Genomic DNA, 15,858 nt, shown 5'->3' on the forward strand with positions numbered 1-15,858 from the left:
TTTACCCTATCTGACTATTTGCTCAGATGTGTATTATGTTTTAGTCTGGCTGAATCTGAATGTTGATTTGGGTTGTGCGAAGTTAAGATTAATTTCTTTCGTGCAGGTATGCACGGCCATGAGGTGGGGAGAGGCCTGCAGTTTGGAATGGAACCAGGTTGCGTGGGGATTTTGACTCTCTTTTAGTAAATGTAAGGGAATTCTCTCTGTGAATTTGTGGCAGCATACAGTACTTAGGTGTGAAATACTTCTTGCACTTATAAAATTGGATCAGGCATTTCCAGTTGCAATCCATGTTAGCACATCCAAAGTTTTTCCAACATTGCATGAGCAGCTTATGACATCAGTCATTGAGCAGCACACACGTTAACCCCCTCAGACATTAATTGGAGCTCCAAGCTACAGAAAATGACTGCCAGTAAAGAATCACAGGAAAGCAAGAAGCACAACACATTTAGTTGTAATTTAAAGACTTCTCCATGGACTGTCACCTTGTCGTGGTGGAGAAGCTTGTGTGGTCCTGAGATCCCGAGAGAGATGCCGTCTGGAGCTCTGCTCCTGGTAAGGTCACCTATGGCGGTAAGGTCAATGGTGAGGTCCCTGACAAAGAACAATCCGACCAAGACCTCAATGGTGGAACAGGCAGACAAAGTTACTTCGAACTCGATGGCTGTGAAGGCGGATGAAGGCTGCAACAAATCCATCAGCTCCAATCGTAGTGGTTTCCGTGCCATTGGAATCAGCTGGTTGATTTGTGAACTACTGTGTGCTTTTTGTCGTGCAACATCAAGTACACGTTAAAGAAATATACACACAGGCGTCTTCGTTCTGTGGGCTTAATATTGGACTCATAAGCCACTTGAGAGTCCATAAATAGATCAACGGAACGAAGACCATCATCTTCGACCTCGAGGGATAGCCACAACGACGAACTTAAAGAGTCAAGCTGCTGACGTCAGGACACCACACATAGCAGCCCTGGAATTGACCATGAACCACTAATAAGGTCTTCAGAGTGTGCTCAGATGAGCAGGGAGTGCTGTTTGCAGAACTTAATGAGCAACTTGTTCAGTGGGCTACTCAGTTGTCATACTAATGGTGGAAATTTGTCTCTGGAAACTTCAGGCTAGACTTCACAGGCTGCTTAGTGAAGGTTGTAGACCACAGAATGGGAGATACAGAAATTCTATTCCCATAGTCTTTGGAGATGTATCTGGATTACCTGAACCTCTCTGAGCAATGTGTTTGCAGGCTCAGGCCTCACTTGAAAAACACGGATCTCTTCATCAGTGAAAAGCATTTCCACCCTCTAAATGGGGCTGTTGTCGTAAATGAAGAATTTCCTTCAGGTCAGTGGCATGTCTCCTGGCAGCTCCCACAGCTCCCTCACCCTTTGGGAACCCACCCTCCCTGACTTATTCAGTGGTCAGCACTGTCCGGAGGATTGGATCTTGAGGGACAAGTGCTGCCCTCTGCCGCCATGCCTTCTAACCCCTTGAGCATACTCCCACCATTCCGGTCAAGCATTGATACAACAGCCATGGATCGAGAAGGACACGAGGGCAGAAAGCCATCAGACACTGAAAATAAGATTCTGCTGCTTTCATCAATCAGAAGTGCACTGTAGGCCACATAACCCAGCCCTTAGGGAACAGCAGCAGTGCCTGAGGAAGGTCAGCGGGGAAGCTCACACCCTGAGGGCCAAAGGAAACAGCAAGTGAAGGAGAGACAGAGGATGATGATAACTTCAAGGGGTATGTTCTTGTGCAACATCACAAACTTCATTATCCCGCTGAGTGAAGAAGGGAGGTGATCCTCTGCTGGACACCGAGGGATTCCCTTAGAGAAAGATGACTCACGTGAACACTCACCACATTCATTGTGTCTCCCTGCAAAACATGCAACTCTCTCTACACACCATTTATCAGTACATCAAACAACAGCTGAGAGAACCAAGATGAACCAACATGTTCCCTCGCAACCTGTTTGTAGGTCCATCTGTAATATTTCAAGAAATTAATCCCTGCTGTTCATACTTAAACATCTCATCACATCTTGCCATTTCTTGATGAATCTTGGTTAAAGTGCTCTGACCTCTGCACAAGGTGCACATTTTTTGGAGGAACTCCACTATGCTGATGTTCTGTATTCACTTTTCGGAACCGAAAGGAGAAGAAATGTCTTCACCTAGGAGGTAGTGAATCTATGGAATTCTCTACACAAGGCTGTGCAGGGTCAGTCATTGAGTATAGAAAAGACAGAGATTGAGAGATGAAGATAATTGAGCAATATGGCTGACCCCAGGAAATGGCACTGAGGCAGAAGATGAGTTTGTTGAAGGCCCAAATCCTGCTTCAGTTTCTTAGGTTCTTGAAAATCCAGATATATTACCATTGGTTTTACTCTTTTCTGTCTCTTACATTGTTTAAAAAAAGCATATTAGATTTGATAAACATAGTTTTCCTTTAATAGAACCATGGTGACTCTGCTGAATTAAGTTATAATTTTCTGTTACTACATCCCTAAAGTTGAACACTAGCAGTTGGCTTACAACTGATGTCAAGCCAGCTGGCCTGCAGTTCCCTATTCTCTCTTTCCCCATTTTCTTGAATAAAGGTGCCATATTTGTTTGTTGTTTTAGGCACCATTTCGTAATACATTTTTAGGAATGTGTTCCATTGAAACTAAATTTCTAAAATACCCCATGCTATTTATTGGAAGTACATTGATGAATAATTTTCCTTCAAGACTAATGTCAGGCAATGTCAGTTCACAGAAGTTGGGAGCTAAGACAATGCTCAAGCATACACACTCTTTTCCCTCTGTGAGGTTTCCCTCTCTATATGAATTGCTCCAATATCCACTTGGGGCTTTGAAAAACATGAAAGCTGAGGATCTCAGTGAAGCATCTACAATTGCTGTAGAATGTGGACTTGAAGTAGTGCCTTGACTCGTGAGGCCATTAAACCACAGTTCACCTTGCATAATTTTTTGAGGTACTGGAAGTTGCTATAAAAATCTTGCTCCATATTATGTCAGCCTCCTCCTTGTAGCTCTTTCCATCTTTTGTGTTTCGTAGTCAATCACATTTAATCCTTAATTCAATGGCCTTATCCATTAGAATTTAGAACAGTGCAGCACAGCAACAGGCCTTTTGACCCACAATGTTGATGCTGACCATAATGCCAATCTAAACGAATCCCATCTGCCTCCACGTGGTCTATATCCCTGCCTGTCCGTATGTCTGTCTAAATACTTCTTAAATGTTGCTATTGAGTCTGCTTCTACGACTTCCTGGCAGCATGTTCCAGATACATACCACCCTCAGTGTAAAAAAATTAATGCCTCTAAATCTCTTTTAAACTTTGCTTTAAACTTTCCTCCTCTCACCTTAAACCAATCCCCTCTAGTATTTGACATTTCCATCCTGGGAAAAAGATCCTGACCTTCCATACCTCTCATAATCTGATGTACTTCTATCAATCAGGTCACTCCTCAGCCTCCAATGCTCCAGACAAGACAAGCTAAGTATGTCCAATACAGGCAACATCCCGGTGAAACTCTTCTGTACCCTCTCCAAAGCCTCCACATGCTTTCTGTAATACAGGGACCAGAACTGCACACAATACCCCAAATGTGGCCTAAACAAAGCTTTATACAGCTGCAACATGACTTACCAACTATTGTACTCAATGCCTCGACCGATGAAGGCAAACATGCTGCATGCCGCCTTTACCACCCTATCTACTTTCCTGTTGCCACTATCAGGGAGCTATGGACTTGCGCTCCTGAGACTGTTCATTCTTCAGATGTTGTGCATTCTGTCACTGAAAAACTGCCCTCTCCTTTTAACTAAGTGCTTCCTTTTAAATGCAGTATCTCACTGTTTTTGTGCCACCTCAAGAGTAGCATGTCAATGAGAAAAAGTGTTTATAGTGGGGATCCAGGAAGGAATGTTGAGTTGGTTAGTGGCAGGATCATGTAGACCGATCCGAGAACATAAGAACGAGAAGCAAGAGTAGGCCGTTTGTGTCCTGGTGCTTGCTCCATTATTCAGTAATACTATTGCTGATCTTTTATTTCATCACCATTTCCCTGCATTAACCCCCATATCCCACAATCCCCTTATGATCTAAAAATCTACTGATCTCTGCCTTATATGTATTTAGTGACTGAGCCTCTATGATCCTTTTAGATAGTGAATTCTGAAGTTTCACTCTGGGTAGGGAAATTTCTTCTCATCTTTATCTTGAATAGGTGACCCTTTGTTTTAAGGCTGTGACCCCCGATTCTACGCATCTCACCAGAGAAAGCATCAACTCCACATTAACCCTACCAAGCCCCTTAAGAATTCTGTACATTTTAATAATATCACCCCTGATTATTCCAAACTCAGAAGAGCATAGACCCTATCTGCTTAATCTTATCTGATGTGACAAATCTGCCTTCACAGGAATCAATCTGGTGAACCTTTGCTGCTCCTCATAGGTAGGAGACCAGACTTATAAACAGTACTCCTGATACATTCACTATGGCTTTACATTATTTGGAATGAGATGCCTTTACTCTTGTTCAAGTTCCTGGGCGTCAACATCTCAGAGGATCTATCTTGGGCCCAACACACTGATGCAATGACGAAGAAGGCTCACCGGCGGCTCTACTTCATTAAGAGTTTGTGGAGATTTGGTATGTCACCAAAGACTCTTGCAAGTTTCTACAGATGTACTGTGGTAGCATTCTGACTGGTTGCATCACCGCCTGGTATGGAGGCTCCAATGCTCAGGATCAAAAGAGGCTGCAGAGGGTTGTAGACTCAGCCATCTCCATCACGGATACAACACTCCCCACCATCGAGGACATCTTCAGGAGGCGGTGCTTCAAGAAGGCAGCGTCCATCATTAATGACCTTCACCACCCGGGACATGCACTCTTCACGTTACTACCATCAGGGAGGAGGTACAGGAGCCTGAAGACCCACACTCAATGATTCAGGAGCCGCTCCTTCCCCTCTGCCATCAGATTTCTGAACGGTCCATGAACACCACCTCATTATTTCTCTTTTGCATGTTTATTTATTTTTGTAACTTATAGTAATTTTATGTCTTTGTCTTGCACTGTACTGCTGCTGCAAAACAATGAATTTCACAATATAACGTCAGTGATTAAAAACCTGATTCTGATTCTGACCTTTTTGCCGTAAATTCAACATAACATTTGCGTTCCTGATTGCTTGCTGGGCTTGCATACCTGCGCTGTTTTTAAAAGGAAGAATGATTAACCTCTATGGGATAATTTTTTTGTGTTTTGTAGGCTGATAAGGCAGGCGTATTTGGAACTTGTCTTGTTATACTTCCACATCTCCGAGGAGGATGAGAAAGAAACCGAGAATAATCTTAGACAGGACCAATCAGACAACAAACTGTCCGTGAAATCAGGAATAATTTTAATTCCGAAACAGGTCAAAAAGAAGGTAAGAATACAGTAGTTATCAGTATGGTTGGCTGTATGAAGAAATTTAGATAAAATGCCTGCAGTGTAGCATTATTCCTATATCGGGGCTTTATTTCAATAAACATAAATCTTAGGGAAGAGAACATAGATGCAATGTCATCTGGTTTCCGTCTCTGCCCTTTGAAGGCCGCATTTATTACTGACCTTTCATACAGAATGTAAGAAGACTGGCAACTCCCCTACTACAGAAGCCAAAATCAGAAAAACCTGCAGATGCTGGAAATCGAAAGTCAAAACAGAAAATGCTGGAAACACGCAGCAGGTCAGGCCGCATCAGTGGGAAGAGAAACAGAGCTAATGTTGCATGTCAAAGACCCTTCATCAGAACTGGAAAGGAGACAAAAACGTGTGAAGTTGCAGGGACTGTGGGAGGGGGGAATGTCTCTGACGGTAAAACCAGTGTAACCAAGGGGATAAAATGTAAACAAGGTTATCAGGTCAATGAATGCATGCGAGCAGTTCCTGCACCTCATCTTCTGCCTGGGCACATTCGAGTTTTCTGGACTTAATCTTGAATTCTACAACTTCAATTAACTTGGTTTCTGTCTATATCAGTCATCAGTCTGTGATATTGGCTCAGCTTGTTTGCCTTTTATTTAATCTGGGAGTGGAGGCCATCCCCAGCCTGACCGGCTCTGAATTTTGCAACTCCCACATTCCTTTGTCTATGTTCTCCCTCTCTAACTGCTCCCATTCACAGATAACCTTGTTTACAGCATATCTTCGTGGTCATCCTGGTTTTACCCTATCAGAGACATCCCCCTCCCCCACAAGCTCTCCTTGCAGTTCTGAGGAAGAATCTTCGACTCGAGATGTTAACTCTGTTTCTCTTCCCACAGACGCAGCCCGGCCTGCTGAGTGTTTCCAGCATTTTATTTTTTTTTATTTTACTCCAATCTCAAAGCCCCTTCCTCACCTTGAACGCTATAACACTGCCACATTGCTCACTTCACCTTTTTATGCTTTGATTAACTGATCGCCTTTTCCTGACATAATCTTCCACTCAAGAACTTTGATTAACCAAATTGTTTGTTTACAAACAGTTTGGGAATTAATCTTGTGATTTGTTATACAAGTATATTAGTCAGTGAGGGAATAAACTGCTCAGTAACTTTGTACTTCACGGAAATGCCTTATGAGGACTGGCTGGACCAAAGAGAGCTGCTTTGGTATCAGAGGTTGGTACGCAAAGGGGAGAAGAATGGTTGAGGTGCTGTCACTGCATTCCATCTGTCAGTGAGAACCTTAATGACCCCCACGGTGGATGAGGCAGGCTACCAGCCAGCTTACACTTTTCCTCAGCTGCATTTCCCGTGTCAGCCGTGGCCCACTTGGTAGCAGGTTGCATACTTAAATCCTGTTCCAGAGGTTTGACCACAAAAATGTGAGGGTCTTCCACTTTTGGAATGGAGTGTTAAAGCAGGGCCCTGCTGGCTGTCTGGGGTTAATATAAAAAATCCCTTGGCATGACTTTGAAATTATTCCGGTGTTCTGGCCGATACTTATCCCTCAACAGCATCGCAAAAGCTGATAATCTAGTCATGGTTCTATATAAAGCAGTGGTGGGAACACGAATACTGTCATCCTGTTGTCATCCATGAAGTGACTGCCACCCACCTGGACAGAACACCAGCAATGACATGACGCCCTCAATGTCCCTTCCTGTAGTGGAATCCAGTGCTGCACTGGCAGCAGTCAGTAGAGACATGGAGGAAGAGAATCCTTGGGTACATTGTAACTCATACTTGACATTGAATCTGCCAACCAGCCAACCAACCAACCTCACAAGTGAATAGAAAAGGCTTCCATTCCTAGCTCACGTAAAAAGACAATAAGACTTGCACGACAGAACATCTCCAAGTGCTTTTCAAACAATAAGGTACTGTTGAAGTGTGGTCACTAGCCAGCCGTGAGCTCTTTATCAACTTGCAAGGCTTGGATTCACTGCATGTGTGGATAGATCATGATCATCAGTGAAAGATCCTTTTGGTCCCACAATGCGCCTGGAAGCTTACAAGACGCATTCAAGCTGAGGTAGTATGTTGCCAGATGATCCCACCAAAAGGCAGTCTCCTCCATCAATCACTCATTACTCTAATCCAGCTTCCTATTTTGCTGGATACTGCAATAAAGAATACTGCCAAGGTTCCAGAAGGAATGCAGTGGAGACCGCCATCAGCATCTCCAAGAAGCAATTCCACGGTTCAGGCCGCTCATGAAGTGCCATCTCCCGAGAGAGCCCCACACTCCGATGAGTGACAAATGCTCTTTGTTCTTGTGTGGACTTCTAAAGTTACAGTGGTAACACAAAGCTGCCTGCTGTATTGTCACTCAACTAAGCACATCTTTTGCAGTTCAGCATTGTTAGAGTTTTTCCAGCATTTGAGACATGATTCTCAGGGTCGTACCCCAGGCATTGAGCTCCCTGGGGCCACCACCCACTTGTGCTCCACCTCAGCCCTCGTGGCTTTCTGGGCCCTGAATAAAAACTCTGCATTAACAGCAAAATGGTGTTGGTACTCAGCATAGTGCCATTTTGGTTCATGCTTTTATGTACAAATTAATTCCTAAACTACAAGGTTTGACAGACTTGAGCAAAGTGTTTATTAAATTTCAATAACTTTGTTTTTAACAAGATAACTGGCCAAGGAAGACTGAAAGAAATATTGCAAGTTGTCTTGAAGCAGCCTCCAAAATGTAAAATCCTGGCATGGATCGCAATTAGAGCTGCAAATCAGGTTGGTGTTAATGCTCCGAGAAAGTCTCCCTCACAGTCTTTTATTCCTTTGCACACTGTGTATTAACAGATGGTTAGTGCGGTCTAACAAAGACAGAATAATACCGCTGGGGGTTGGTATCTAACAGGATGGATATGTTTAGTCCAAGTGTAGAAAAACTGGGAAACTCTGGTAACCATGAGAAACCTGAGGTGAAGGAAATGGACATTGGGTACATGTTACAGTCAAGCAAAATGGGACTCAAACAAGAATTATTTAGTTAAAGTAACAAAATAGGTAGAGGAATAGATAATGCTAAAGGTGGCTTTAATTTACAATGTACACATCAGGAATTCTACAAGGGGTGATTCTGAAGTCTATTTGCAGTAACCTCAGGTAATACAGACCTGTAAACTTGATCTTGAACACATTGTTACTAAAAACAATAGTTAGCCAAGGTCTGCATATCTGCAGTGCTGCTATGGTGGCAGATTAGTAATCCAAATTCCATCATCGCTGTTTAAATTAAGATTAATAATCTGGAATTTATACAATATTCTAAAATAATGGTGACCACTAAAACCACAGTTTGTTGTGTAACAGCCATCTGTCTTACTCATGCCCTTTGGGGAAGGTTGGGGGGTGGGGGTGGGGGGAAACTTAGTGCTTACCTTGTCTGGCCTGAATGTGATTCCAAACCAACCCCATGTGGTTGAATCCCAATTTGCCTATTACCACTATGTTTGAACTGAAATGGACTGAAGTAATTCAGTAAGACAGCTCAGCATCACCTTCTCCAGGGCAGTTGGGGATGGACAGTAAATTGGTAGTGGTTTATTATTGTCACTTGTACCAAAGTACAGTGAAAAACTTGTCTTGCATACCGATCGTACAGGTCAATTCATTACACAGTGCAGTTACATTGAGTTAGTACAGGGTGCATTGAGGTAGTACAGGTAAAAACAATAACAGTACAGAGTAAAGTGTCACAGCTACAGAGAAAGTGCAGTGCAATAAGGTGCAAAGTCAGAACAAGGCAGATCGTGAGGACAAGGTAAATGCTGGCATTGCTAGTGATTTACAGGTCGTGAAAAATGAATGTATTTTTAAAAAATGATCTAGTCATCAAGGAAGACTAAGAAAATAGGAATAAGGGATTGTCCACAGAATGGAATTCCACTGCTATTGAGGAATTCAGCAGCTGGGGGTCTCTGACATATATGATACTTCATATTGCATTTGGAACTTCAGAATCAGATTTATTACCACTGACATTTGTCATGAAATGTGTTGTTTTGTGGTAGCAGTACAGTGCAAAAGATAAAAATTACTATAAGTTTCCAAAAAATATATAAAATAGTGCAAAAGAGGAATAATGAGGTAGTGTTCACGGACCGTTCAGAAATCTGACAGCAGAGGGGAAGAAGCTGTTCCTAAAAAGCTGTTTGTGGGTCTTCAGGCTCCTGTACCTCCTCCCTGATGGTAGTAACAAGAAGAGGGCATGTCCCGGATGGTGAGGGTCCTTATTGATAGATACCCCCGCCTTCAGGCACCACCTCTTGAAGACGTCCTCAATGGCAGGGAGGGTTGTGCGTGTGATGGAGCTGGCTGAGTCTGCAACCCTCTGCAGCCTCTTTTGATCCTACACATTGGAGCCTCCATACCAGGCGGTGATGCAACCAGTCAGAATGCTCTCCACCGTACATCTGTAGAAATTTGCAAGAGTCTTTGATGACATACCAAATCTCCTCAAACCCCTAACGAAGTAGAGCCACTGGCGTGCCTCCTTCGTCATTGCATCACTGTGTTGGGCCCAGAATAAGTCCTCTGAGATGTTGCCACCCAGGAACTTGAAGCTGATCACCCTTTCCACCGCTGACCCCTCAACGAGGACTGGTGTGTGTTCTCCCGACTTCCCCTTCCTGAAGTCCACAATCAATTCCTTGGTCTTGCTGACGTTGAGTGTGTGAGGTTGTTGTTGTAACACCACTCAACCACTGATCTATCTCACTCCTGTACACCTCCTCGTCGCCATCTGAGATTCTCCCAACAACAGTGGTGTCATTGACGAATTTATAGATGGCATTTGAGTGGTGCCCAGCCTCACAGTCATGAGTATAGAGAGAGTAGAGCAGTGGGCTAAGCACGCATCCTTGAGGTGCGTATGCTTTGACTTGCACGTTTGACTAAGCATGCCTGAACTTCCAGACTCGCTGTTATAGAGTCATAGAGTTGTACAATACAGAAATGGCTCTTCAACCCAACTCATCCATGCCAACTGTGCCTATCTGCACTGATCCCATTTGTCTGCATTAGGCCTGTATCCCCCTTTTCCTTTCCTGTCTGGTCAAGTCACGTAGATGCCACGGCCAAGAAAGCTGCACTCTCTCTATTACTACCTGTGGTGTGGTTACCAGAATGGTACACAGTACACAAAAGTGTAGTCTGACCAATGTTTTGTACAGCTGCAACATGACATCCGAACTCTTACACTCAATGCCTCAGCCCATGAAGGCAAGCATGCCTTCTTCTTTTAGCCTGTCTGCCTGCATCTCAACTTTCAGGAAGCTGTGGACTTGCACCCAAGATCTCCCTGTACATCAACACTCCTAAGGTCTCTGCCATATACTCTATGTGTCCCATCAGAAATTGGCTTCTCAAAGCGTCAGGCCCTGGGGATTTATCCATGTAAGTGTGTGCCAATATCTCTAAACTTCCTCCTTCCTGGCACACAATATCAGCATCACCCCACCCACCCACCCACCCAACTCTCCATCCTCCACATCCTTCTCTCTGGTGAATAGCGATGGGAGATATTCATTTAGGATCCTGTTCACTGGCTCCACACATACATTCCCATTTTGTTCATGAAGGGACCTACTCTTTCCAGAGCTGTCCTCTTGCTTCTAATATATTTATGAAAGGTTTGGGGATTCTCCTTGATCCTGCTTACCAAGGCCATTTCATGACCTCTTTTTGCCCTCCAAATTTCTTTCTTGTTCTCTCCTACATCCCCTACAAACCACAAAGGACTCACTTGATACCAAACGCCTGTACCTGACATATGCTTCCTTTATATTTCTGATCAAACCTTCAATTTCCTCTGTTGTTTCCATTCAAAACTGTGCCTATTTGCCAGAAAATCCTCGCTTATCACCCTCCAAGCTGTCTCAACCTTCAGTCCCCCCACCCCTTACCTTGGCTCCATCTTCCTTTCTTTTTCGCCTCTCTCTCTCTATCATCTACTCGCTTCTGTCTCCCAACTCCACTTCTCCCCCTCCCCTACCTGGATCCATCTGTCCATCATCCTTCACCCCGCCTCAGTCCACCAATCACCTATTGGCCCCGTCTCACCCCCTCCCCCTCTCTTTATACCGGCCATCTCCCCTGTCCACTCTTAGTCCTGATGCAGGGTTTCAACCTGAAATGTCGACAATTCCTTTGCCTCCCTCAGATGCTGCTCGACCCATTGAGTCCCGCCAGCAGATTGGTTGTTTCTCTAGATTCCAGCATCTGTATTCTTTTATATTTAGTTTGCTGAAGATAAAATAAGTTATTTAGAAGTAACACAGCAATTTAATTCTCAAAAGGATAGGGTGAGCAGTGTTTTAATTTAGAAATGTTCCATCAATCTGTAAATTAATAACTTCTGTACTTCTCCACAAATATCATTTCTTGTATAGGCGAACTGTATCCTGCACAGTTCCCAGAAACTAACAAGGGACAAGTCAATTAGCGAAAAACATGTGGCAAATATGGTCCAAAATGAATTGCATGAATATATACTTCTGGACATTTTAGCATCACATGAAGATTACCAAACTGGTGAGAATTTTCATCTACACTCTTTGTCTGGACGTAATCATACTGCACATATTCAGTTTGATCTGATTTGCTGTGTATCATTTACCATGATGCTTGGCATAACAGGAAAGGCATTACCTTTTCCCAAAGGGATAATTCATCTTTAGAACTGTTGCAGATGATCAGATCTCAGATCTGGATGCATTCCCCCGAATTCCATTCTCTTTCTTTGACGAAGTCGGATAAGTACAGTGCTCCTGAAAGTACGTAAGCTGTTTGAACGCATTAGCTCACACGTGTTTCCTGTCACCTTGCGTGGAGAATCCCAGGAACCGTGTGAAAGCAGGTGGTTCCAAAAGAATTTCCTTTCTTTGTCCACCGTGTTTCCTCAAATCTATTCGATTTCCATGCCAGTCAGCTCTAACTTGGCAACTCAATTTGTTGTGCTCACAGTCATCGATATAAAATAAATGTTGTGAACTTTTTATTTATTTATTCATGCTTCACAATCTGGGCATTGCTTGCAAGGCCATCTTTATTGCTTAGCCCTAACTGCCTTTGAACTGAGTGACCTGGTTCACCATTTCAGAGGGCGTTTGAGCATTAACTGCATTGACTGGGGAGGAGTCCCAAATAGACCGGACTGAATAAGGACGACAGATTTCCTCCCCTGAAGGACATACGTGAATGGCTTGCTGGTCATGATGATGACCACAAAAACTACTAACCTTTAACAACAGTCTAGTAGTTTTGTGTTCATCAGCATTACCAGCAAGTAGTTTTATTTTCGAACCAAATTATTAACTAAATTTACATTGCATAACTGCTATGATGGTATTGGAATTGAAGCCTCCAGATTGTTAATTTAAGCCTCCAAGTCACTGGTTCTGGGATTTTAGCTGCTGCACCGTCACCTTGTACATCAAAACCATTGGTCTAATAACACAGAGCAAATAAGTTAGATCACACGTGATCAGCGACAGCAGCAATACCACTGACAACAGTTACCTGGAGTCCACTATGTTTTAGGTAGAGAATGGGATGGAGTGAATCACTCGTAAAGAAATGAGTTTGTTTTCCTTGAAGCAGAGGAGGCTGAAGGGTGATCTGATTGAGGTACACAAAATTATGAAGGGCATAAAGAGGGTAGATGTAGGAAACTTTTCTCCATAGCAGAGGGATCTAAAACTGGAGGACATGTACACAGCAAGAGGCTCAGAGGGAATCTGAGGACAAACCTTTACGCCCAGAGGGTAGTTGGAATCTGGAAAACAGTGCGTGAGGGGGTGGTGGAGCCAGAAGCTAACGTCACATGTCTAGATGAGCACTTGAATTGCCAAGACGTTGAAGGCTACGGATCAAGTGCTAGAAAATGGGATTAGTGTAGATATGTAATTGATGGTCAGCATGGATGTGATGGGCCGAAGAGCCTGTTTCTGTGCTCTGTGACTCCAGGACTAAACTAGTGCTTCCTGAGGCTGGGCCTGGGAGCTTGTCATAGAACTGTACAGCACAGAAACAGGCCCTTCGGCCCGACTGGACCATGCTGACCGAGGTGCTCATCTACACTCATCCCATTTTCCTGCATTTGGTTCATATCCCTCTAAACCTTTCCTAACCATGTACCTGTCAGAATGCTTTTTAAATGCTGTGACTGTACCTGCCTCTACCACCTCCTCTGGCAGCTTGTTCCATATACCCACCACCCTCTGTGTGGAAAAACTTGCCCCTTAGTCTCTTTTAAATATTTCCCTTCTCATCTTGAACCTATGTGCTCTAATTTTAGATTCCCCTCCCTTGGAAAAAGACTCTCTGTACCCTGTCTATGCCCCTCATAATTTCATAAAGCTTTATAAGGTCACCTCTCAGCCTCCTGTGATCCATTGAGAACTTATCCCAGCCTGTCCAATCTCACCTGATAACCAAAGTCCTCCGTTCCAGGCAACGTCCTGGTGAATCTCTTCTGCACTCTCTCATGCTGCCACATCCTTTCTATGGTCTGCTGACCAGAAATGCACGCAATATTCCAAGTGTTGTGTCAGCATCGTCTAGTACAGCTACAACATGATGTCCCGACTCTTATACTCAGTATCCCTGCCGATGAAGGCAAGCAAGCTAAACGCCTTCTTCACTACCCTATCGACCTATGTTGCCATTTTCAGGGAGCTCTGGACTTGCGTAGGTCCCTCCGTACATTGATGCTTATAAGATCCCTGCCATTTACTGTATATGTCCAGCCAGTATTTGATGAGCAAAAACTCATTACCTCACATTTGTTTAGAATAAATTCCATTGAGTAAATCAGGTACAGGCCCAATTGAACCTGTGGCTTGGTAGGGGTAGTGGTAGTGTCGGGGATTGTCATTGGAGTAATTTTGGGTCGGGGTTAGGAGGGATCAGAAGTTGTGCGGCTCAGCAGATTTATTGGCAGGGTTGTTTTGACAGCTTGCTTGGAATGGGGGTGGATTGGTGGCCATTGGCTTGCCTGGGGACTGGGCAGAAGGATATTGAAGGTGGGGTGGTGGTGGTGGAGGCTAAGTAGCCTATGACCTCTCTATTACTGTATGGTCAGCACATTCTTGTTGGGGGGTGGAGGTGGGGCGGGGGGCAAATCAGGACCGGCAGCAAAGAGAAGTCAAAATATATCAGCTGTCTGTTATAGGTTCCTCACAATCTTCATTTCCGTTGACCCTGGTGGAAATGATGAGCAGCAGCCTGCGCCACAGGTTGACTGAATTCTCACAGTAACTCCGCTCTGCCTCTGCTGAGCCACTGACACTCGTTCCCCGATCCATCGCCCCAAAGGTTCCTTACTTTTCGCAATCTACCCAGCGGCTTCCCAGAGTCAGCCCAAAATTACTTTATAGAAAGCACTTAAAATTATTTTCTTTTCAGGAAATATTGTTCCAACTTTATTTCAAATACAACATTTGAAAATGCAATCAGTTATTTAAAATTATTGAAAGAATGCAAAGTTCTCAGGTAGCCATCTTTTAATAAAATTCATTGTTTGGTTGGACATGATCTTACTGTAGAAAATGATGAATTGTTGCCGAGCTTAAGTACCATTCAAGGAGAGGAAGTGGAAGAAGAGAAGAAAGAGGCATCAGAAACGGTTGAAGATCCAGATATAATGGCACCATATAGAAAAATTGCTGCAAAAAAATTGACCTCAGTGCATCTCCTGCGTTACAATGACCAGCTCCGGAGACTATACAACATCAGTCTGCTCCCAGGTGACGTCTCAGGCATTTTTGTTAGTGAGACTGACAGACTAAGGAGACAAGGGTATGTGTATATGAAAGCCATGTGGTACTTCATGTTCTAAATATCTTCAGGAAAGTGGCACAGTTTCACAGCATTGCTAAAATCTCAGACCTTCTCGAAGAAGCAGGGGAGTTTTGTTCATAGAAAAGATACAAAATCTATGAAGGACAAAATTATTTGTATTCACCAGTGATAATCACGTGCAAGTATCTCGACCTGTGCAGTAGTTTTCAGCTGCTGGTGCTCAGTTGTAACAAATTAAGTGAAACTATGTGAGGGTGGAGAAGCCAGCCTCCAGTACTCAGTACCTGTTGAACATTACTGACCAAAGACGTGTTTCTCCCTTTGCTTCCTTGAGATGGATAGCTTTCTCATCAATGACAGCTAGGCTCCCCACATGGGTTATATTAACAGCAAATAAGGCAGACAAAACAAATTGGGGTATGTGTTACAAGATGAAATCCTGTGCTGAGAACTTGATAACGTATCCCAGATCACCATGGATGTACAATACACTCTTTCAATCAATTCAATCCAATTCATTCAATCCATTAAAAGC

At 43.6% G+C, this 15,858-nt stretch overlaps 1 protein-coding gene across 1 annotated transcript in view; it reads left to right on the forward strand.

Moving 5' to 3' along the window:
• LOC127580590 (cilia- and flagella-associated protein 54-like) overlaps positions 1-15,858 on the forward strand; it is a 102,915-nt gene that overhangs the window by 56,098 nt on the left and 30,959 nt on the right. Inside the window, exons 17-19 of the mRNA XM_052034177.1 lie at positions 5,311-5,470; positions 11,912-12,053; positions 15,068-15,268. Of these exons, the coding sequence (XP_051890137.1) occupies positions 5,311-5,470; positions 11,912-12,053; positions 15,068-15,268 (503 nt within the window). The remainder of the gene's footprint in view (positions 1-5,310; positions 5,471-11,911; positions 12,054-15,067; positions 15,269-15,858) is intronic.

Source organism: Pristis pectinata, chromosome 19, assembly GCF_009764475.1.
Source record: "Pristis pectinata isolate sPriPec2 chromosome 19, sPriPec2.1.pri, whole genome shotgun sequence".
Taxonomy (NCBI): Eukaryota; Metazoa; Chordata; class Chondrichthyes; order Rhinopristiformes; family Pristidae; genus Pristis; species Pristis pectinata.